The sequence below is a fragment of the Humulus lupulus genome, chromosome 8, assembly GCF_963169125.1.
Source record: "Humulus lupulus chromosome 8, drHumLupu1.1, whole genome shotgun sequence".
Lineage (NCBI taxonomy): Eukaryota > Viridiplantae > Streptophyta > Magnoliopsida > Rosales > Cannabaceae > Humulus > Humulus lupulus.
The window spans coordinates 107754188-107766491 of NC_084800.1; the positions used below are offsets into that span (position 1 = coordinate 107754188).

The window sequence follows — 12304 nt, forward strand, 5'->3', positions numbered from 1 at the left end:
TTTTGATTTATGTAGGTTCTTGAAATTTTTATGTATTTTTATGGATGCTAGTTTTTTTAATTTGATAATTATAGGATTGCCAATTCCATATAAATGTAAACTTTTTGAAAAGTAAATCATATTCTTACTTAAAGATGCGTGTTTAGTTATTTTTTTTTAAAAGGTATTTGTCTAATTATATAGAGGTCGTGTTTTATAAACAAAAGAGATTTTTACAAAAAAAAAAAAAAAAATCGTTTTAAAACTATTTATAATATTTTTGAAAAATAAAAAGTTCTTTAAAAAATTTGACTTTTTATCCAAAAAAAATTAAAAAATGTCTTCTAAAATATACTACATATATATTAACCATCAACTACATATATACCCAAACCGTAAGAAAAAAAAAAGATGAACATTTTGGGCAGTGCTTCTTTTATTAGTCCATTGCTCAGTCTCATTACAATACTCATAAGCTCATCAATATAGATAGTAAAAGACAAGCTGCAATAGTAAAAAGCCAAAACCACAAGAATACTCACAACACATAAAACAATGAACACATAGAGCTAGCATCAAAATCCAAACCACAAGAACACTCACAACACAAGAAAAAACAAACACATAGAGCAACAAAGCTCACAACTTAGCAGATTAGCAAATAGCATCCTAATCTCTTGCAACAGCACCACCAAGCCATACCAAAATTCCTGTAAGAACATTAATTATATATATAAGATAAGAACACATTAAAAGAGAGCAGCTAGTTGTTTTAGTTTGTTATTGCAATATCTATATGAAATTAAAATAATAAATTGTTTCTAAAATTGGATTTCATGAGGTTGGGAAACTTACAATAGGGTGTGATTCTCCAAAGCTGGTTATCTCCTTCGTTCCACTTCCACAGCACTATCATGGTTCCATCATGTACTCCTCCAGAATGCTCATCACCATGAAAAGCATCCATGTTAAGGCAAATGTTGTTCACCATCCTAACTGGTCTGAAGCCATTGCCTGTTAGGTCCCTGCCTTCGGTCCAAAGTATGGATTCATCAAGAACATTTGGGTCATAAGGTATTAACTGTACCTGCATATGGAGAAAGGGCAATTTTGATGTTTATAAGCTAAATTATTGTTTGTGACATTGGGAAATTCTCTCAAATCAAATTCTAATCACTACATATTGAACGTTAGAGAGACAAAGACAAAGAAAACACAAATGAGGATTGATTATCTCTTAATTATTTCTTGCTTACAAGCAATTGTTTAAAGTTTTGATCAATAATGAAAAGTTCAATGTTAGATTCGGTAGGGTGATGATTAAATAGTTAAAATATTGATGACATGATTTCGAGTATAGATAAAAGTTCAATAAATGTTATTTTGATAAAGTTTCATTTAAATTGTAGAAGAAATAATGGAGCAAAATCAAGCGTGAGAGGAGGTAAAAAGAGCAACAAAGGAACATAACAAATGATTGCGTGCTCTATAGGATGCGCATCTATAAAAGCAAACACTAACAATGTGCTGTAGAATCATTGCTCTAAAAATTTGGTGTGGATCAATATTTTACACCAAATTTGGTTCAGAATTTTTTGTTTTATCATTTTATTTCAAAATTAATCTTACATTTTAGTTCTCAAATTAAATTTGATCACATTTATATCCTTATTTATATTTTCTAAATTTGCATTTATATTTGTTTATTTATTTTGTATTTTAATATTTATAAATTATTATATAATATAATTACAGTTTTAAGAAACAACAAAACATATTACTAATTTAAAAAAAAAAACAAATTTTTAACGAAAATATAAGAAAATATTAATTTAAATTGCTATAATGGTAATAATTAAAATGCAAAATAACAATAACATAAAATACTAAAATTAATTATTAAGTATTAATAGAAAGAAAGAGAAAAAAAAAAACTTTGAATGATTTTTTGTGTGTGTTATAGTTGTAACCAAAAGTTAGGACATCTATACCATATTGGTAAAAATATTACACCAAAATGGTGTTAACCATTGAAGAGATGGTCTAGATAGTCGAGTCTCCTCAGATTATTGAGACAAGACAAACTAGTAACTAATGTTAGCAGAAATGCATGAAATATTGCATATTCGAGAAAATAATAAAGCATATATAAATTGTGACAAATAAAGATGAAAGAAAGAAATTAATAGTATATGTAAGATATACACCACTTTTGCTTCAAACCAAGTTTAGTGTATTGGTGTTGTTTGGTAACCCTTAAAAAAATAATTATTTATTTAATTAATTAAAAATTTGATAATCAAATATAAAATGTGTTTGGTAACTCTATTTTTATTTATTATTTTTTTAAATTTTAATTAAAATTTATTAAAATTTGAAAATAGAGTTTTTTCACTTTCAAATTTTTTTAAACAGATTTCAATTTTTCATTTATTTTTTTTATTCTCTTCTTTAAATCAACACATTATATTGTTAAACAAAAAATAAAAATAAAAGTTATCAAACGCGTTTATTATTTTTTGTTTTTAAAAACAAAAAACAAAAATAGTTACCAAACATATATATATATTTTAAATAAAATAATATTTCTATTTTTGTGTTTAAAAAATTAAAATACAAAATTTTTACCAAACGAACCCATTATTTCCTTAAAACTTTATCAATGTTACACCCAGATTTCGAGACTTGAGGTTGTGACCTTGAAAGCTGGATTCGTCAGGTGTAAGCTCGCGATAGCTAAAATACATGTTCGTAATCTAGACGTCGAATCCTCAAAGCAGGTGGCAACCTCGAAGATAGGTAGCCTCGAAGTCCTTATAAGCTCGAAAGACAGAACATTGGAGAACGTCCATTGTCGGGTGGCCTCGAATCAAGTGGTCCGAGCTTGGCATGGGTGTGAGCTCGAAATAAGGTGGCTTCGGTGATATTTACCCATTCCGAGCTGGTCTTGGGGAAAATAATGCAACTCGTAATTTACTCAGAGACCTAGACTGGCATGATGCTGATTGCTGATCTCGAACGGCTTAATAGGTCACCTGAGGAGACGCAGTCCATGCATTCAAGAGATATTTATTGTTGTAACTTCCCTACAATAAAGGGATATTAACTAGTCAGTTATACGCCCCTGGTCTTCAGGGGACGTTTCCTTGTATATAGGAGTTACATGCTTTAAAGTAATTAAATTTATTAATGTACATAATAACTTCCCGAAACGTGTGGGATTGTATTTTGAGATCTCCTTTATAAATAGAGAGATCATGTACCTTTGTAAATGACCGAAATTTGGTGATCTTGAGAGAATCTCTGGAGAATTTATCCCTGAAGAATTTCCAGAAAATTCATAGGTTCTAATAAAAAAGATTCGTGGACTAGGCAGAGTTAACTGCTGAACCACGTAAAAAACTTTCATTGTTCTACTGTGTTATTCTTGCCATAGTTTTTATTGTTTACGTGCTCTACATTTTAAGTTGACGAAAAACGGCGTCAACAGTTTGGTGCTTTCATTGAGAGCCTTAAGCAGTACGATCTCTGAACAGCTATGGCCGCGAATGATCAAAATATTCCTGAAGAAAACTATCCAAGATGCCCTGGGAAGCAGCCAATGGTAAATCCAGAGACTGAAGAGAGAAGCAAGTCCTCCGATTCTCAGGGACCTCCAGCCCCAAGGGATGAGGACATGTACTATAATCCTGAACGGTACGTCCCCATTGTGGAACTTGAAAACCGACAGTAGAAAAAACAGTTGGCCGAGGCCAATAAGCGGAACGAGGAATTGGCTAGGTTAGTTGCGGAGGCCCAGGTGGCTCAGCCCCCACCTCCGAGGGACGTTCATGTTCCTCCCCGTAGGCCTCGTGGACGACCTCGAAAAAATGCTGCCACAAGGAGACTAGAGCAACCTCCGGCACCGGCGGAGCATTCCGCTCCCTCGAGACCCCGAAGAAGTACTCGAGCTAGGGCTCCGGTTAATTCAATTGCGGAGGTACAATCGGGAATCGGGAATAACTGAGCCCCTACAGAGGCTCGGGCTCAAATCCCTGGTAACACGCAGAATGTTACCGAACCAACACGGACGAACTCAAGATCGTCTAGGCCTCGAAATGGGTGGCAGCCACCGTCACCCATACGATTCCCTCCATCGCCTATAAGATACCCTTCACCGCCTCGCTGGAACGCTCAGCCAGTTCGAGGTGATGAGGAAAGGCGTGCAGGGAGAAAACAAGGAAATAGAGAAGCCTTCAGGGAACAGAGAGGCGCCCAGCCTACAAGAAGTCAAATGTCTCGGTCTCGCACTGCGGAGACGAGGCAACATGAAAGAGATCTGTCTCGAAATAATCATGCAACGAGCCTTGCCAGTGATGATTCAGGAGACACTAGATAAGTTAGCGTGTATGATCAAGGTCGAGGAAATACTGGAAACCATAGGAACCGCTCCGACCTGCGGGAGCATCTGAATCAGAATTGGGGTAGTGGTAATCCATCAAACCCGGACCTAAGAGATCGCCTAAATGGGCGCAAAGATCCCCTGCGAAGGCGCGAGCCTGGAATTGTGATCAATGATAGCCAATTTCAGGCAAGACCCCTTGCGGACCCGGTTCAAGAAAGAATCGATCAACTGGAAAAGGCCTTTAGGCTCCTGCAAAATGAGCGAGGTCGGAGTCGAGATGAGGATTCTGACGAGGAGCTCGAACCATTCGCTCCCCACATTTCCAACACTCCGTTTCCTCAAGGGTTTCAGATCCCTCATGTCCCACCTTTTGAGGGGAAGTCCGACCCGTACAGCCATCTGAGTACATTTAATACCATAATGAGAGCAAGTAATGTGGGATACGAGCTCAGATGCATGTTATTTCCAGCATCGCTTACAGGACCAGCAAAAAGCTGGTTCGAGAAATATAAAAGACATTCGATCACTTCTTGGGATCAGCTATCAAAGGATTTCAAGAAAGAGTTCAGAGCCATGATCGGGGTAAGACCCGAGGCATCAACTCTAACCAACGTTCGGCAACAGCCAGGTGAGACGTTGAAAAGATACCTTACGAGGTTTAATTTGGAAGTTGGCCGAGCTCGAAATGTGGATGACAGCGGTCATCTAATGGCTGTACAAGTTGGAGTAATGCCAGGAAGTCCTCTTTGGGATGATATGCAGAGAAAATCGGTGAGGTCCTTAACCAAGTTTAATAAGCGAGCTCAGAGGTTTGTCAATGTAGAGGAGGCGAGGTCAACATTGAATATGACTTCTCAGCCCGTAACTACAACGATAAACGTAAACTCTGCCTTAACCTCAGCGGACCGACCAGTTTCAAAGCCTACTTCGGAAAACCCTTCCAAAAGAAAGAAGAACGAAGGGAGTAACCCCGAGGCCGAAAGGGGAAAGAAGAAGAAGGGGGAAAGGTATTTATCCGTGTACAAAGTGTACACCGAGCTCAACGAGTCTCGGGAGAATATATACCTGGCTAATGTAAACTAGGTCCCTTTTAGGCGTCCAGACCCCATGAGAAATCAGAAGTCTAAGAGGGACTCCAGCAAGTACTGTCGATTTCACAGAGACACCGGGCACACTACTGATGAGTTCAGGAAGTTGAAGGACGAGATCGAAGGATTGATCTCGAGAGGTTATTTCAGACGGTATGTCAAAAACCAGAGTAATAATCAGGCTTCTACAAGCCAGAGGGCAGCTGCACCACAACCTGCCCAAAACAACAATTCCCGAGCAAGGGAAGAAGATAGGCCCCCTCCAATTGATGGAGAAGACGTGATAACCATCTCGGGCGGGCCTCATCTCGCAGAGATTGGCAGGAATGCCCAAAAGCGATATGTGAACGAGCTAAAAACTGGGGACGTTTCTCCTTATGAACCCGAACCTAGAGCTCCAAAAAGCCAAAATATTGAATCTCAGCCGATAACCTTTACTAAGGACGACGCGTCCCATGTTTAGTTTCCTCACCATGACCCACTGGTCATCACTCTCCAGCTCGCGAATAAGAGAGTTCACCAAGTTCTCATAGACAATGGGAACTCAGTGAACATTCTCTATAAGGCCACCTTAGAAAAGATGGGACTCGCGCTTCGAGACCTAAAAGCCTGTGCAACGACCTTATACGGTTTTTCAGGAGAGGGGATTGCCTGTATGGGGTCGATCGAACTCCCGGTAACCTTGGGAGACTACCCGGTCTCAGTAACCAAGATGATGGAGTTTGTAGTAGTGGACCTGCCATCGGCCTACAACGTGCTGCTCGGGAGACCCGCCCTAGTAGGGCTGGGGGCAGTCTCGTCTGTAAGGCATCTGGCCATCAAGTTCCCGACTTCTAGTGGCATCAGGACGCTAAAGGGAGACCAGTTAGCCGGAAGGGAATGCTATAGCATTTCCATAAGAGGAAAAAAACAGGCGAGCGAACAAGCACTCGTCGTTATCCAGAATAAGGATGGGACGGTCTTGGAGATAGATGAAGAGATCGATCCAAGAGTGGAGGAAAAAGCTGATCTCAAACCATTAGAAGAGCTCGAAGAAATCAAGCTCGAAGAGTCAGATCCCTCGAAGACGGTAAAGGTCGGGAAACATCTACGCGAAGAAACTAAATAGCAATTAATTTGCTTTTTGAAGAAAAACCAGGATGTCTTTGCGTGGTCACATTCGGACATGGTAGGAATTAGTCCAAATATAGTGAGCCATGCGCTAAATATCGATAAAAGCTTCCCACCGAAGCAACAAAAGCGAAGACAACTGGACGACGATAGAAAAAAGGCACTGAAAGAGGAAGTCAACAGGTTAAAAGCAAACTGATTCATTAGGAATGCTTTTTACCCCGATTGGGTAGCCAATCCGGTACTGGTCCCGAAGCCCAATGGGACATGGCGAACCTACATTGACTACTCGGACCTTAACAAGGCCTGTCCAAAGGACTGTTTTCCTTTACCACGGATTGACCAGCTCGTGGATGCCACGGCAGGGCATGGAATAATGTCATTCATGGATGCCTATTCTTGATATAACCAGATTGCCATGCATGCCCCTAACCAGGAACATACGAGCTTCATAACAGATAAATGGTTATACTGTTATAATGTCATGCCATTCGGGCTCAAAAATGGTGGAGCCACATACCAGCGGCTCGTGAACATGATGTTCTCGGAGCAGCACAGTTCCAGTGACTAAGATGCAATGGAGGCAAAAACACACGTAAAAGAGGAAAAAATATATAAAGCCAAGATCAGATACTTACACAATGTAATCGGTGGGAACAGAGAAATGGATGACTGAACGAGCAGTTGCAAGTATGATCTCACCGATTCAAAAAGTCCAACCGCGTTTTGTCTTCTCGGCTTGGAGAACATGGAAGAATCGGACGAGAATGGCTCTGGTATTTTCTCTCTAAAAAATTTTCGAATGTAAGGGAAAAATGAAGAAGACGACTGGAAGCTTTTTTATAGGCCCATGGATATGTTGAAAGTCGAACCAATCTAAGCCATTGGCCAGATTCCGTGCCAAATCCGACGGTCAGGGATAAGTGATATGATGGTACTGTAAAGGTGGCAGGCGAACAATCGTGGGCAGGTTTCCAAGGTACTCAAGTACCTTGAATAAGCAATACTCAATTGACGCGTGTCCATACTCGAGTATGTGTGACGGTGCGGTTCCCGAAGAAAGTAGTTCAAAAGTTTCCTTCTCATAGGATTCGAACTAATACTTTTGAGGGGGAAAAATGTTACACCCAGATTTCGAGACTTGAGGTTGTGACCTCGAAAGCTGGATTCGTCAGGTGTAAGCTCGCGATAGCTAAAATACATGTTCGTAATCTAGACGCCAAATCCTCAAAGCAGGTGGCAACCTCGAAGATAGGCAGCCTCGAAGTCCTTATAAGCTCGAAAGATAGAACATCGGAGTACATCCATTGTCAGGTGGCCTCGGATCAAGTGGTCCGAGCTTGGTATGGGTGTGAGCTCGAAATAAGGTGGCTTCAGTGATATTTACCCATTCCGAGCTGGTCTTGGGGAAAATAATGCAACTCGTAATTTACTCAGAGACCTAGACTGGCATGATGCTGATTGCTGATCTTGAACGGCTTAATAGGTCACCTGAGGAGACGCAGTCCATGCATTCAAGAGATATTTATTGTTGTAACTTCCCTACAATAAATGGATATTAACTAGTCGGTTATACGCCCCTGGTCTTCAGGGGATGTTTCTTTGTATATAGGAGTTACAGGCTTTAAAGTAATTAAATTTATTAATGTACAGAATAACTTCCCGAAACGTGTGAGATTGTATTCTGAGATCTTCTCTATAAATAGAGAGATCATGTACATTTGTAAATGACCAAAATTTGGTGATCTTGAGAGAATCTCTGGAGAATTTATCCCTGAAGAATTTCCAGAAAATTCATAAGTTCTAATAAAAAAGACTCGTGGACTAGGCAGAGTTAACTGCTGAACCACGTAAAAAACTTTCATTGCTCTACTGTGTTATTCTTGCCATAGTTTTTACTGTTTACGTGCTCTACATTTTAAGTTGACGAAAAACGGTGTCAACAATCAAGTATGAGTATTTTTATGGCGTAAACGGTGCAATTTTTCGTTAATTTATTGGACCGCACCGCATATGCGATTTGAACAATTTTTTAAACAGCACCTGCACCACATAGATCTTAAACCACACCACAAAAATGCGATGCAATGCGGTGCAGTGTGAGTGATTTGCACCTATCGCCAAATAATTTAACAAGAAGTTAAATTAACAATCAACAAAATATATACACTCATTCAAAATATTATATGCACTTACTGAAAATTAAGATACTATCATAAATAAAATCATATTCATAAAAATCAATCCACAAATTATTTATAACAAAATCACAAAAAATAATATCTAGCTCAAAACTCAGGAAAATTAGCATAAATTTATACATAACTTACATATCAAAAATCAATTTATTATCATTAATGTAAGGTAAGATATAAAAAATATCATATTTTAATTTGTTTAATTATTTATTATTTTTAAATAATTATTATTATAAAATATCTCAAAAATATCATATTTTAATTTTTGTAATTATTTATTTTATTTTATTTAAGTTTAAGTGTTTACAAATTATTATTAAATATAAGAATATTCGGTTAAATATAAAAATATTATGTTAAAGTTAATATTAAAATAATAAAAAATTGTTAAAATAAAAAAATTTATTATCTACACATTTATTATATAAAAGAGATCTATATATTTGTATGATTATGTGTGCGTGAACATATAATATATAACAAAAAAACAAAAAAAAAAAATCAAATTTGTAAGGTACTGTGTCTAGAAAAAGAGCTTTAGTTTAAAACAAAGAACTTGTCATAAGGTGATTTGAGAGGGGGGGGAAACAGATGCACCATATTGTAGAAAGATGTGGTTTGTGAGCAACTAATGGCCGTCCTCTTTTAATATAATTTAAATTGGTACTATTAAAATCGGCCATTGAAGCAACTAATGGCCGTCCTGTTTTATTTAAGTCTTTTGTATTTTAGCTATATTGTAAATTTGACCTCTTTTCAAAATTCTAAATAATGATAACTTTTATTTTATAAAATATATCAAATTTAACCCTACACCTCATTTTGGTTTTTCTGGAGAATTATATTTATATTCTACAAATATATAAGGGTGCGTTTTAGAACCCACCCTATAATAATTAAAATAAGGTGTAATGTCGAGTAATTACTCAATCTTGTGTGTTTATTTATGTAATTACACAGTAATTATGTAATTTGAGGCAATTGAGAGATCCGAATTACACTCTCCAATATAGCTTCCATGAGAATTAAGTGTAATTACAATGTGTAATGGCTAATTATTATAAATTTTAAATAGTATTTATTACATAATATTATTTTTTCTGTGTAATTATGAACTGTTTTGTCTAACATGACAATATGAATTCATAAGTGATTAACATTTGACATTCAAACACACCTTATATTTTAATTATTATCATAATAATTACACAACCTAGTAATTACATAGTTATTTCCGAACACACCCTAAATGCAATTCAAGTAAATTAATTATGCAATCATTTCAAATAAATAAATAATTATACTACATTCAATAAATAAAAAAGTACATTATTAATATTTACACCTTATTTATTTCCTATTCTTACAAGGTCTTGAATTCTATAATCATTTTACAAAAAATAAAATAAATTAAAATTTTACACATCATTTATTAAATATTAACAAATATTTTAGCTTAATTCACGATGGACCTATTGTTCTAAAAATAACATTTTAGAACCCTATATTGTGTCAAAATAGTAATCTGAATTTGAATTTTGTCAAAATATTTTATCATCAAGCTTTATTTACGAGGTCACCGACTTAGGAAATGTGCAGATTTTTTATGGGCATCGATCTATATGAGATTATATTTGAATATATTTTGACCAAATTTGGATTTTGAAGAAAATTTTTAATATTTTAACAAAACACAAGATTTCAAAAATATATATTTTTTAAGTACATAGTACATTATGGAATTAAACTAAAACATATAGGCCCAAAATGGTATAAAAAAGATTTAATACATTCTTAAAGATAATTTTATAAAAAAATATTTAAAAAAGATGGTATACACTTACTTTTATATTATATTATATAATCTTTCTACTGAGAAAACTTTATTATTGTGTTGTTACATATTTTTCAGAGATTAGAAAGAACCAATTTAAATAAAAAATTTATTTTTGTTTGATTAGAAATGAGGATGTATTAAGTGTAAAATTTTAAAAATAAAGTTAAAGATTTTATCATGTACATTTTAGTGGTTGTACTTTATAATAAATGTGTAATAATTTCTTTTATAAAAAATAAAGTGTATACATATATTTATGTATGGTAAATATAAAATAGTAAAAGTACAATTTCAGACCTATGTGTTTTAGCTAATTCTAAATTAGATGAACTTCAATTTTTAAAATTTTAAAGGACAAGCTTCTATTTTTATAAGATATACTAAATTTAACCCTACGCCTCATTTTTTTTTTTTTTGTAAGATTCTTTTATCCCTGTTGTTTTACATTTAAAATAATATAATTTATTCATTATATTTTTCATTTTTTAAACTAAAAATAAGACAATATTTACATAAAAAGTTATTTTTAAAAAAAAAATAGAATATTAATTTAAAAATAACTAAAATTTTATTAATGTAATAAAAGAAATATACAAAATAATTTATTGGAAAAATAAGAATTAGCTTTTTTACTTTTTGTAATAAGAGCCTATTTCTTCAGCCTTATTGGCCTATTAATAATAATATTATTACGTACATTTGGAAGTTAATTAACTCAAATTAGCTCAGTTCCCACTTAAACACAAAGAAAGATAAAGTAATGATAAATTGATTTCAACCATCATAAGGATGTTAAAAGAATGAGTTATTTCCAAGATAATATTAACATATCTTACAGGCTGAGTTTCTCCAATGGAGTGTTGTATAGCCTGACCAGTAGCCTTATTAACCAGAGAAAAACAGGGACGACCTTCTTCATCCCTCATTCTTGTACTGTACTTTTCATCCTTGTACCAATGCTGCAAATCCAATCATTAAAAATTATTATTCAACAACTTTTAAAAAATAAGGTCAACGATGGAAGATATCTATATCTCTATATATGTTAAAGGCTAAAACCTGAAAGCCATCGGAGGGATCAGACAAGGCAAGAATTACATTGCCATCTTTAATGGTGAGAGAATAATCTGGTTGGGCTTTAGAAAAGACCTTAACAGTAGGTTTCACAGATAGATCATCATCAGAATTATTATGATGAGATCCGTCATGGGAACGAGAGTGATGAACGCCATGGAAGCCAGCAGGCTCATCGATCGGCGGCGGCGGGGTTTGATAATAGTGATGATGCACGTGAATAACTTCGGTGGAGGCAGCGGCGTCATAATTAGGTCGGTGGTGATCTAAGGAAGGAGGACAGAAAGAGTTATCATATGGGCGAGTACCGGGGGGAAGGTAGTCATCGTCTTGGACTCGGCGGCGATTGTGGTGGTAATGGTGGTGGTGGTGGTGCAGGTGTATGTTTTGGCCATACGGGAACTTCATTGTTGGGATTAGCATATGTTGTTGTGTTTTGTTGGGTTGTTTGTTTAGTAAGAGTAGTTTATATTAGTGGTTGTATACTAAGGTTTGTTTAGGACATAATAAATAAATTAAGTGGTTGTAACGTGTACTGAAAAATACTAATGATACCGGTTGAATTTATTGGCCGAGTTAATTTGTCATTGATTAATTAGGATTTTCTAATTTGTGCGGAATATTCAATAATATA

At 35.3% G+C, this 12304-nt stretch overlaps 1 protein-coding gene across 1 annotated transcript; it reads right to left on the reverse strand.

Annotated features, from left to right (window-relative positions):
* Positions 1 to 409: 409 nt before the first annotated feature.
* LOC133793996 (ricin B-like lectin R40G3) lies at positions 410 to 12078 on the reverse strand. Its single transcript, XM_062231194.1, has 3 exons — positions 11656 to 12078; positions 11433 to 11555; positions 410 to 1066 (listed from the first exon to the last, which is right to left on the reverse strand). The coding sequence occupies exons 1-3, from the start codon at positions 12076 to 12078 to the stop codon at positions 782 to 784; spliced, it is 831 nt and encodes a 276-aa protein (XP_062087178.1). The 3' UTR covers positions 410 to 781.
* Positions 12079 to 12304: the final 226 nt, after the last annotated feature.